The 12,950-nt window shown below is 41.0% G+C and overlaps 1 protein-coding gene across 2 annotated transcripts in view; it reads right to left on the reverse strand.

Annotated features, from left to right (window-relative positions):
• Positions 1–12,950, reverse strand: part of abcc9 (ATP-binding cassette, sub-family C (CFTR/MRP), member 9) — a 93,502-nt gene that overhangs the window by 39,407 nt on the left and 41,145 nt on the right. For both annotated transcript variants that reach the window (XM_078242836.1, XM_078242835.1), the window contains 3 exons: positions 4,093–4,194; positions 2,659–2,743; positions 1,777–1,857 (listed from right to left, as the gene is read on the reverse strand). In XM_078242836.1, coding sequence (XP_078098962.1) covers positions 1,777–1,857; positions 2,659–2,743; positions 4,093–4,194 — 268 coding nt within the window. The remainder of the gene's footprint in view (positions 1–1,776; positions 1,858–2,658; positions 2,744–4,092; positions 4,195–12,950) is intronic.

The raw sequence follows: 12,950 nt of genomic DNA on the forward strand, positions 1-12,950 counted from the left end.
CACATTCTGTCTCCTTAATGGGCTCGGCCTTGTTTGAAAGTGTAGAAAACGTTGTGTGGATGGATGAAAAGTTATATTTGTATAATTTATTAAAATTTTACTTTGCTAACATTAGATATTCACAAAGTTAAAAGACATAATAAGCATTAGCTTATCTGTGTTGCCAGATCTTGTGAGAGTTTGGTCATGGGACAGAAATATGTCTCGAATGAAGTACATTTTTTTCCTGATTTGTCCGTCTTAAAAATGCCATTTTAGTGTCAGAATGTTCTGGAGATATGCGGCTTGTGAAGACCGGGACCAACATTTACTTTGGTGACTATGGGGCGAAAGAATTGCTCATAATCTGTGTTCACGTTCACTTCTCCCGCTGGAATCAATACACCCAGGACCTGCCGCTAGTCTCCTAAAGAGGCGTGGCCATAGCGGAACCAACATGACACAGATACAGGAAATTACACTGAGTTGGGGCATCTCAGTTGTCAACAGTTTCTGCTTGAACTACAGATTGTACTTCCGCATACGGAACAAAGAGTAGCGGATCGACAGAGAGAGACGCCCTTCTCTCTCTCTCAAACTCAGACTTGGCAGCGCTGATCAAATATAAAACAAGATTCTGTTACTGCATTGCCTACGTCTCGCCTAAAAGGTTTTCAGAAACATATTTCAGCTTACCGTTTAACTGTTATACAAGATTGCGTGTTACCAGCCGGCCGCCATTCTGTATCAATGCGGACGAGCTTGCATTGCGTCGCGCCCCAGCGGGAGCGTTTAGTGGTCCTACCTTTTGAGCGAAAGGGAATACCACAGTGTATTTTCTCTGTTTTCTCTGGTCACGAAGCACCAATTTCCAAAATGTGTGAGCCATTCAAGTGCATATGTGGACAGCCCGGTTTTATGAAAAGTCCCGCTTTCCAGAGGTAAAATGGAATAATTAGATTTCCTCCAACTGTTCATATTCACTTGATGATATGGTGTTGACATACTCGTGAACGTGTAAATCTGTTATGTTCTTTTAATGTCTGTCTCGCTGGGTGGGTCGGTGCTATAGTTTAGTTCACTTAAGGATCCCCATTGAAGCACGCACGTGTGCCTCTAGTATTCCTGGGGCCCTGATCGAGTGCTAATAGAGTTGATTCCTTGATGTATTTTATGATGCTGCATAATTCTATCTTGAGATCAGATATGAGAACCCCAAGCAGCTGCACTTGCATAGTGAAAATTATGTTAATTCAAGAAAACATTCCCTCCTCATTATACGTTACAGTTTTAACAAATGACCACTCCAGACATTACAGTGAGTGTGATGCGCGTATAAAAGAATGACACAGATAGCTTTTAATGTGGAAGGTATGCTCGATAACCAATTAAAGCTCGTGGTGGCAACAGGAAATGATGCAACCACTCGGAAAGATAAACACATGACAGCACAGCGGAGAGAGTAGGAAACGGACACCTCCTCGTCCCAAAGGCCAACATGTACTATGTGCTGTATCATACAATCAATCATAAAGAAATGCGGCGTTAGGGTATGAAGAAAGGGTGTTACCTTCTGGTGGACTTTAATCTAATTCCGCTATTCAAACCGTTGTAATACATAAAGCATTTGATGTTAAAATGTGTTTAGAAAATCATAAAATCATCATGATCGCTGAAGATTCCTTCATTGCAATGTGAAATGGAAAAGAACAACAGAATGTGTGTTATTGCACATTCATTAGAGAGTAACACACCAGTATCTCCAGTCTCTGTGTTTGTTTTTAAGGTTTAGCTCACCAGGAAGACGATGTTGGTGTTCTGGTAGAGAGCTCTGGCCACGCAGATTCTCTGTCTCTGACCTCCACTTAGGTTGATGCCCTGAATCACAGCAACACAAAACGACATCAGCATAATACCGAGAAATAAGTAAAAAGGTCACTGAAAGATCCCAAATGTCCCGAGTATTCAAAGACACCAAACACTTCTCAGGGTTGATTTGAAAGACACTGCAAATTAATTTAATCATACTAAATGTGTATTAAAGCTATAGTGCGCAACAATTTTACATTAATGAACGTCCATTACATTCAAGCCGTTGCCAAATGAGTTGATACAAAGCTAATTAAGCCTATCAGCTCCACAAAACTCTCTCTGGATTGCTCAGTATGGCTATGTTTGCAAAACGGTGTCGTCTGGCGACATTCGTGCGCTGCAGCTCAAGTGATGCGTTTTACATCACTGTTGAGAAAGGACAACAGCAGCGTTTAGCTTTGGAGACTAACCCCTATTTGTCACCGTTCCAGGCGCATCGCGAGCAATCGCGGCCATTCAAGTCAATGCTTGATATACCTACCAGTCGCACCATGGCACGTCCCAGAGGCGTGCGTGAGGCGGCTCTCTGCTCCGCTAAGGTCTATTTTCACGCGAGCCGCGGTCCATTAGGACAGCCGGGCAGGAAGTGAAACAGCGACACTATCCAGTCAATTTACCAAAACACCCCCCTCTTTTTTTAATCCTCCGTGTTAGCAGCTGCGTGGAGGAGGGGCGGGGGTGTGATCACAGTAGGCTTGCGTCATGTGGATCCAACAAAAGTGTTGTTGTTACTTAGAATTCCTCATGGGGCCGACAGAAACTACGCACTCTAGCTTTAATAATGAATAAAACACAAAAGGTGCACACCCTCTCTCCGATCTCAGTTTGGTCTCCAAATGGCAGCAGGTCAATGTCTGGCTGCAGAGAGCAGGCGTCTATCACGGTCTTGTACCTGAAAAACACAACATATACGCCATGATCACAGATGAACTTTAGCCTGACAAGCCAGACCCACATCAAGATGTTGGGTCTGGGAACTCACCATTGGCAGGGCTCAATCCGAGGGGCGGGATAAACGGTTGTCTTTCAAATTCCGTCAGCACGCAATAGGATAGCGATTAAACTTTTGCCGTATCCAGTCGGCAAAACTCCAAACACATCTTCCTTTTTTAAGAATGACTTCAGTGCCGTTCTTTGTTCTTTTCTCAAAGAAAAGCTGAACTCCAAGTCTTCCAGAGTCGCGGCCAAAGCCCATTAGAAAGACCGCTGTTCCCAGCAGCAGCAGCCATCTTCTTTGTTTTCAAGTAGCAGGGAATTCACGCGGAACTGTCGCAACTCTGCCGTCATTACGTTAAGCCCCGCCCACCGACTCTATACATGATGTGATTGGCCCGACTAGAGTTTGGGTTTTCCAGCTCGCAAGCCAACGGAGAGTTGCTAGACGACCCTGGCTGCCAATAACATTTGCTGACGCTAGGGTGCGTCTAGATTTCTAGGCTAGACGAACTTCCGATCAGAGAAGAACTCAATGTCTTCCTACTTCCTGCAGCACCACTGGTGTTGAGAGCAGTTGATTCTGTGAGGAGGTGGTGGTGGTACAGGTGACATTGTGGACTACCTTGTTTGAACTGGCTTACTCCCTATAATTTATAATTTATGAAATGCACTGATTCCCTTTTCCACAACCGTATTGTTTTAACTAGTGTCACATAGGGCTGCTCAATTAATCGCTATGTTATGGAAATCGCGATATGGAATAGTGCAAAATCTAAATCGTAGGGAGGTGAGCAATATCTGTTAAAGGCAAAACGTGTGTCAAACCATTCTGAATGTATTGTGAAAGTATTATGGTGCTGCAGCGTGCCTGGCCTACAAATCCTATCCACAGACTAAAGAAATATCTCTTTGTTGGTTACAGTTCCTCACCAAAGTCATTTCAATTTTTGGATTGTTCATATGTTTTTATGAAAATGAGAATAATGATACAAAAGTGATCATTCCCTCCAATATCGTGCGTCATATCGAAATCGCAATATCAGTCAAAATAATCACAATTAGATATTTTCCTAATATCGTGTCACATTTAACTCTTGTTCCGTGGTGTTTTGTCTTTGTTATTGCCTGTATTGCTGTTTTATTATGTTTTTTTATCTAATGTCAGGTGACCTTGGGTGTTTTGAAAGGCGCCTCCAAATAAAATGTATTATTATTATTAGCTTGGAAGTTATAAAAGCAACAAAAACAAACTCAGCACTCCTGAAATTAGCTGTAATTGTGTGCTGTGTTTTTTTTTTTTTTTACCTCTGTTTATTGAACGGGCTGCCAAACGTGATGTTCTCCTCCACTGTAGCGTTGAGCAGCCAGGACTTCTGGGTAGCGTAGGCCACAGAGTATCTGTTCTTGCTGGGTTGCATCATGGAAAACAGAAGGCAAACAGGCAAGTAAGAACTACAAGTCCTGTATTCATAAAGCTCTAAAGAGCAGGAGTACCGATCTACATACAGTTTCCTTCCTCGGATATTTACTTTTTAAAGGTTGCTCAATTCCTAAATATATTATTATTATTATTATTATTATTATTATATATATTTAACCAATGAATTTGTGATTACATTTTGAATAATTATGTAATTATAAAATACAGGTTTAATTTCAGGTGAAAGAAGCTTTCATTTTCTATTTTCTACACAAGATGGAATCACTTTTTTAAGAGTAAGACCCCATTTCCTCTTTTTGGCTAATCCGTGAGCCACAGTTTCATTTTTTTTTCTTTTGTGCACAATTCATTCTTAATGTCACAAGATGGTAAACACAAATATATAATGAGAAGGGTCGATTTTTGATAACGTCTACTGGATGAGTTTATTAAACAAGTTATAAATAGCAAAATGACATCATGTGTGCTGGAAATGCAAATAATTATTGTTTCTATGAGAAAATGCCATTTCAATAGCACATTAAAATGGAAATCTGAACGATAATTGAGACTTTAGAGTGAATAATGGCGTTTTTCCATTACATGGTACCTGCTCGACTCGCCTCGACTCTACTCGCCTCGACGCACTGTGCGTGCCAGCGTGGCTGGTCGTCATAGCGGCGCCGGAGTAAACTGCCGTGACCTAACGCGACACGCACACAGAACGTCGAAGGTGTGTTGTTGTGTGTTGCCACAGCCAGAAGACACATTTTGTTTCAAATGAAGCTGGAGGTAGCAAAAAAAATCCACAGCTGGCTACACTATTTAAAAATGGCGGGTTTGTTCAGGACACCCCCGTCTGTCGCTTTCACGTCACCTTTTGGTATTGGCTCAGCTCGCTTGGAACCTCGACTGAGGTGGTACTGGAAAAAGTACCTGTTGGCAGGTACCAGGGACTTTTTTTCGTAATGGAAAACCAAAAAGGCGAGTAGAGTCGAGGCGAGTCGAGCAGGTACCACGTAATGGAAAAACGCCATAAGATGCAATGATTTGTATTTTAAAGTCTATAAACTCTCTACCATTGCATATATGTTGTTAAACTTGTGCTTTATATTTTTGTTAATTTTTGATGTGCCCTCTGTGTAGGGTTGGGTACCGAAACCCGGTTCCACTATGGATCCGGTTCCTACGCAAACGGTAGTATTCGGACCGGATTAGAACGCAAATTTCGGTTCCTCATTTCGGTTCCGACTGAAATATTTCCCCTCTGTCGCTCCGGACAGCGGCAGACTCTTTTTTCTTTCTCCCTTTTATGCTGAGTGGCGCACGTGCCCGCTCGCGGTGTGAAACGCGTGTCCGCGCTATTCCCCCGAGATGGACTCTACAATCACAGCTGATAGACGGCTTTTTGTACACACTCCGAAACGGACGTAAAAATATCACACTCTCTCTGTAGTCTACCGTTAGCAAGCTATCGTAAATGTAGGCTACTTTTAAAATGCCATATTTTCCCTCTGGGCTCACCAAAACGGACGTAAAAGCATATTAACCATGCACTGCACGTGATCGCTAGTAAACATACAACACTTGCTCTGCTAGTCTATCGTTTATCAGGACCAGACCCTGTAGCCTGGTGGTGGGGGAGGCGGGACAGCCTCCCCAAATTGTCTGCCCTTTCAAACTCCTACCTGTGTGTTCAGGCCTCTTGGACACCGTCTGAGAGAGTTTTCTCCTGTGCAGGACTTGCCATAAGTCAGGAGAGGTGTCGTATATTGCCAGAGTAGGCAAATATGGTCATTTTTCTGCAAAAGAACTGCTAAAGTTTGAAGCTGGTTGGCATACCAACTCAACAACATTTATTTAGTTGTTACTTGTTAATAGACTAACTGTTATTTGTTAAATTATTGTAGTTATGTGTTATTATTATTAATAAATATAAATTATTACTGTTATTTACTTATTATATATTTAAGTACTTTAAAACGTTAATATATTGTTAAATTTAAATAATTTTTTATTTAAAAAAAACTCCATAAAAGAGCCTTTCTTTGATGTCATTTTTCAGATTTTCAAGAATCGGTTTAGGAATCAGAATCATTTTAAAAGTACCGGTTTGGCATCGGAATCGTAAAAATCCAAACGGTACCCAACCCTACCTCTGTGTGTCCCTTTAATGCCGGTGGACACAAGTGAACACAAGTTAATACGTTGTCATCACATCTATTTTATTTTTCCGCAATTCTACCCATCCTTTCCATCCCTAAATATTTCAGTAGTCCCACTATACTTCATGTAAATTAGCAATTTCAGCTAATGGCTAGTACTTCCATCTCTTGCTTGAGCGCTGTGCCTAAAACTATTAAGGAGGAAAGCTGTTATCAGATCAGTACTCCTGTTCTAACCAGCTTCATACATGCGACACCCAGACATTGAAAGAAAAGGCGGACGAGAGGGAAGATTATGTCAAACTCCACCGCAACATGTCAAATATTTGGTCAGAAATGAGAGATCAATATGGATAATGGATTGGGTTAATGATGAGCTGCAAATCACCAACAACGGCAAAATCACTGATAACACCAGCTACAGCAACATATATAAAAACATCAACAAGACCAACAACACAACAACAACAACTGTTGCTGGGAGTCGAAGTGTGACCCTAAAAGTATGCTAACATATGTGTCCAACAATGTGATCGTTATGCAAACTTATTGTTACATAGTTGTTTTGTATCCTGTAACAGACTTGATGATATTTCCCTTTAATATGGAATCATGACCTTTTGTCACTTACATAAAAAATATGTACAGTATTACAACTTGTTAACATTATTATTAAAGGTTTGAGTGTTTCCCATGTATTTATTCTGCAGCGACGCAGTGCAGTGAGTCCATGAACGAAGGCAACTGTCTGTGGTTAGTTCACACGTCTGTAATAACAGCAGGACAGTCGAGTGTCTGTTATCTGAACTGTTACGGTCAGTTAAAACAGGTGAGGATAATGACGTTGGTAGCCAACCGGTTACAAACAGGCTCGGTAGTGAACGACACACTAACGTGGTGACGGATTCTGTGTTTTTGTGTCTTTAGCTGCGCTGGGCCAGAGAATGTTTGGTAAGCCCTCTGAGGTCTAAGGGCATTTTCACATTTTCTTAAATTGACCTTTTTAAGATACTTGCATATATCTGATCCCCATGTGTTTCATATCAAAATGTTTAGTGGGGCCCACATTTTTTCTAGAGCAATGTGTAAAGAGATAATTTAGCGCTAAAGCTGAAACGTTGATGTTTGCTTTTTGAAAGCCCTCAATCTCTTCTGAAAACAAACCTTAACTTAAGATGTGTTGCATGAATTGTTTCGGTGCTTGGAATGAGTTTAACCAAAGTCTTAGGTTATATATGATTAAAATAGTAAATAAAAGTCTGAAATAAAATTTTGTAATATCGCTTTTTGAGTGGGAGTTTGGTCAAAAGTTTGGAAAAGTAACTGATAAACATTTAAATAAACTTTGAAGTGTTACATTTGAGAAAGGGATATATATATATATGCCTAAGTGTGTATAAATAAAACATCTATATAAGCAGAGCATGTTTGTTTGTTTGAGTAAGGACAATTTGACTCCCAGCATTAAAAGCACAAACCATACCGGGATCAGATGGCACAAAACTAATAATAATCATCTCATTGGGAGAAGAGCAACACAATGAAGAAGATAGAACACTCTAAAGGCTGATGCAGTCGTTCCTGAACACATATTAACATAATGCTGATAAATTTAGTTAAGCAAACACTTTATAAAGTAAAGACTGAAAAAACGAAACTATTTCTGACTCTTTAATTGTAGTTCCTTCCTCTTCTGAAATGTAGCCAATATTTCAACTGTTGTTTAAATTGACTACTCTTTTTTGTTTTGTAAACCACTTTGAGCTGCACTTTGTGTATGAAAGGTGCCATACAAATAGTTTATTATATTGCACATCAATATATATAATACATGTGTATTACAAAGCTTCAAAAAGTTACTAAAAATTAAGACTAAGACTTAAGGCGTATTACGATAACATTGCCTAAGCTAAACATTATGCCCCCATCTTTTGATCTTTTGTCTTTCATGTGCTTTTTTTTGGTTGTTGTCTGTTTGGATTGGTCTAGTTTCCACCTTTCTCTTGTACTGCGTCATATGTGTTTTAATGATGATCACTTGTATTGCACTATAAACAAATAATTAAAAAAGGAAAGAAAAAAAGACTAGGACTTAAGAATAAACTATACTACACTTCCCGTATGTATGTGTCCAGGAACAACACAGCCTGGAATACTGCAGTGGAAAACAGTATTTTCTTCTGAGAGGGAGGCAGAGTAAAGATGAAAAAAATGGAATTAAATCAGAACACAGCAAAAAGGTGAAGGAGGGATTAAAGGGTAACTTCAGAAGACACGGCGAAGAACGTCTACCTCCTGATGTCTTCACCAGACTCCTCTGTCTCTGACCAACTGTCAAAGTCACGCCATTGTGTCAGAATGAGTCGACTGCATTCAACTGTGTACATGTATGTGTATGAGTGGAAATATGTGATAAAAGACGGCAAAAACGAGAAAGAGACAGAGACAGCTGAGAGCAAATTTTCTGTTGAAACAGAGAACAGAGGGAGGAAGACGGACACAAATAAATGGAAGAGACAGACGTGTTTTCACGCCAACCCCCAGATAGTGAAGACATGATGTTAGCCTGCCAACTGTTGATCAGATTAACCTCTCCACCCAGAGAAGACGAGCCATGTAAGTGATGCGGTCATTGTCTGTCTGTGATAATTAGGTTTTGTGGCTTCTTCGACAATGTCTCATATCTTATGAGCATGACGATGTGTGTGTAATAATTATGTCCTGGGTTAAAGGATTAAGTATATTCAGGAGGCCTACAGAGTTTTGAGATGTTTAAGATAACACCTGTAGACCTCATCGGAAATTACAAACATATATGGCACGCAGCGCTAGTGGCTTCCTTTTATTTTCAAATGACCAGAATATATGAAGAATGTGTTAACGTAACTAGTGAACTATATATATATATATATATACACTGTGTACAGTATGAACTTTAAATTACATACTGTAGAGGTCTATGCTGTCATCACCAACTGGCTCAGGACTTATGTAAACTTCTGGCTGTATTCCTGACTATTAAAACGTCTCTGGCTGACTATTAAGCCCTCAACAGATAGAAAGTGTCACAACAGCAAATGCTATTACTCAAAGGGATAGTTTGGATCTTTTGAAGTGTGGTTTTATGAGGTGCATATCCTACAGTAGACGGCGGTCAGCACGCCCTCAATTTGAAGAAGCAGACAGGGCAACACAACAAAACCTATTTTAGACACCTAAAAAAAAATCTATATCAATTTAAGTGTACGCTATATTAAGAATAATTTCAGTCTTACCCTACTGTTAAATAGCACCTTTATGGCGGAAACTATTGCCGTTATATCCATCTACGCTCTCTTCAAAACCACCAGACTTCATTGACAGAAAACACCAATTTTCCACTGTCGCTGGTCTACCGCTGCCGAGATCAGTTAGTTTGTTTGTGTTATTGTGTGACTGTTAGTGAATCCGAACCAACCCTTTCAAACACCAAAGTGCCGGATGTTTTTTTTTTTTTTTTACATAGAACCGTCAGAGAAGCAGTCTTGGAAACTGTTTAGAAAAGGGCAGGCACTTTACCTGACTGATTGGATGAACATCATTGGTCTATCACGTCCGCCATTGTTGTTTTGAACGAACAGTCGCGGCTGTCACAGACACCTTAGTCTGGTATTGCCAGACCTTCCTCCACAGCGCTGCAAAGGAGGGTCTGGCTAGTCCACCCAGCATTCTGGGATGGGAGAAAATCGTGCTCTGGTTCATTGACAATTTCTTTAAACCAATCACAATCGTCTATGGCGGTGCTAAGCGCTGGACACGGTGCCTCTGCAAAATAGCCTCAGGAAGGAACTTGTTTTTGTGGAACATGTGCACGTTCAAAAGTTGTTTTAGTCGTGCAACAGAAAACTCAGATTGGACAGATAGTCTAGCTAGCTGTGTGGATTTACCCTGCAGAGATCTGAGGAGCAGTTAACCATAGTCCTCAGAAATCCACCAGAGGTTAAAATTCCAACACAAAGAAAGCGGAAGGTGACGGACATCCGGTAGAAAAAGAGGGACATACAGCGGAATTTCCGACGGCACTTCCCGGAAATAAAACGTCGTCGATATAGACTACAAACACCTAAACCACGCCCATAACGGCCAGTAGCTCCTCACCAGACACTGATTGGTTCAGTGTTACACATGTTACACTTCAAAAGATCCAAACTATCCCTTTAATGCTTTTAGTTCATCAGGAGTTGTAGAGAACCACAGGTGAGTTTGTTCTTTCCATCTGCTCTGGGACTTCTGGCACTTCACTACTGGCAATACAAGTGGTTTAAGCTACTTCAACTTGATATACATCATTGTAAATCAGACAAAGCAGATTCATTATGAATGTATGAAGTATGAATGTTTACAGACTGTGTAAATGATTATGTTTTGGAAAGAAGGGACCAGAGAGAAAGTACCTTATGTTCCCCTCGTGGACCGTCTCATTATCAGGCAGCCTGATATGGTAAGAAGGCAGGAGGTAAAGAGAAAGAAACCACACACACACATACATTCATATAAACATGCAGTCACATGAACAGAGGCGCATATATGCACACACACGCACGCACACACCAATAATCTAACTACAGGTATTGTGATAAAGGATTTTTAAGCATGGAATGTAAACAACAGATAAAGCACAGATTTCTGATAAAAATCCAAACGTCCTGAAAAAAAAAAAAAAATGCAACAGAAGCTGATGACCAGGAAGAAAACTTGTCTTAGCCCAGAGGTTTCTGAAACGCAGCTATATGCAAAAGGCCGCATACACTTTAAAAAACATATACTACCTTTACAATAACAAGCTGTCAATCCTCAGAAACATTGAGTTCAGTTTCAGCCATGAAAAAAAAAGACCCTAACCCTAAAATTGAAAACTAAGTTGCTAGCTAACTTAATTATTTGAGATAATAATATGTTGCTGTATTAGCTAAAAATTCCATGAAAAACGGGCAAAAACACACTAGGGTTGTATGACCAGAACCTGTTCATTTCTAATGTTTTCTGACACAGCAGTAATCTTAATGCACTACCAATTTCTTGCTTTCGCTGTCTCTGTTTAATCTAAGTTCCCACTACAGGATTTTCAAAGTCATCAGATCACTGTGCTGTTCACACTACACCACTTTCTGTCTTGTAATCGGGAGTCTGGTTTTCACACTACATGACTGAGTGGCCACAGGGCCTCACACACTACAAGATCTTTCCCTAGGAGGAATCCCTGATGAGTATGTCTGGTCTCCAAACTACTTGTTGTCACAAAAACACACGCGGGAAACGACACGGGACATGACGTAGCAAGCGCTTCAAGTTGTTGGTGCGCTGATTTGCAGTGATAAAACGAAGAAAAAAATTAAATGAAGGGTCATGGTGCGTGTCCATTCTTAGAGTCATTTCCCCGCTTCCCATTCATTTCTATGGGAGCAGCCGTGCAATGCATTCTGGTAGCGTCGCGGGGACTTTGGAGAAGCGGGGCATTGAGTCGCCCGCTCCTCATTCGCATAAAGTTGAATCCAGGCAACTTCATGCATGTGAAGTGCGTCCGGCTCGGCGCCTCTCAAAAACTCACGGAAATCTTTTAAACTGACTGGTCGATCTGAAATGAAGACTCAGCAACTGCAGCCCATTTCTCGCTTAAAATGTTTTCAGAAACTCGTTTCGGTGAACTATTTTCGTAAAATAAGAGATCGTATTCCAAACGAGCCGCCATTATGGTCTGTTTTGAAATCCGGGAGCGGACAGCCCCACGTGACGCGTTCATTCAATCAGGTGCAGCCATCTCGGTTGTCGGAGGGTGTAGCTTGTTTTCTTTGCTTGTCCGTGGTCAGTGAAGAGAAATTGATATCTGCTAGTGGCAAGCCCACTAGCGTGCAATGCTGGGCAGCTATTATGGACACGTACCATTAGAGGGTGTTGTCTTTGGCACACATGTTCACAAAAAAGCCTGTTTCCCACACGTCTTTACTTTCTATAGCCTGTTTCCTCGAGGTGCAACGACAACTTTGGACCATGTTGCAAATGCAACACATACAGTAAAGTTCCAATTGTTACAGGCGACCCCTCCCCCTGGTTTCCCCTCAACCCGTCTGGAATCGGGAATGCATCTGCAAAGGTCTTTGAACAGTTCACACATAGCAATCGAGCGCCAATTTGCGAGCGACGAGCCAAGACCGATTTGCCTCTGATCTGCGAGTGGAAAAATCTGAGCTTAAGTCGTGTAGTGTGAACTAGGCATAAGGGGGCGTATCCCATAATGAGACATCTTACTTAGAACTGGGTTTAGGCAAGTAACCTCCAAGTTCCGATGTCTCGCTGTGATATATGAGACAGCAAAAACATGAGATTGTCAAGTTATTAGTATGACTGCACCGGCCAGTTTTGATTATTGGGAGGGTTGTAACCCCCCCCCCCTGTAAATTACACCTATGGAAGAGGGGCATCTATGATGGTTAGAGGAAAAGGGGGGATTTGCTTGTCAAAGAGAATGACACAATGTCATGGTAAATAAATGCCTGCTAATAAGTCCAGTTCAATTATATAGATATTACTGTGTGCTGAAG

The sequence above is a fragment of the Sander vitreus genome, chromosome 23, assembly GCF_031162955.1.
Source record: "Sander vitreus isolate 19-12246 chromosome 23, sanVit1, whole genome shotgun sequence".
Lineage (NCBI taxonomy): Eukaryota > Metazoa > Chordata > Actinopteri > Perciformes > Percidae > Sander > Sander vitreus.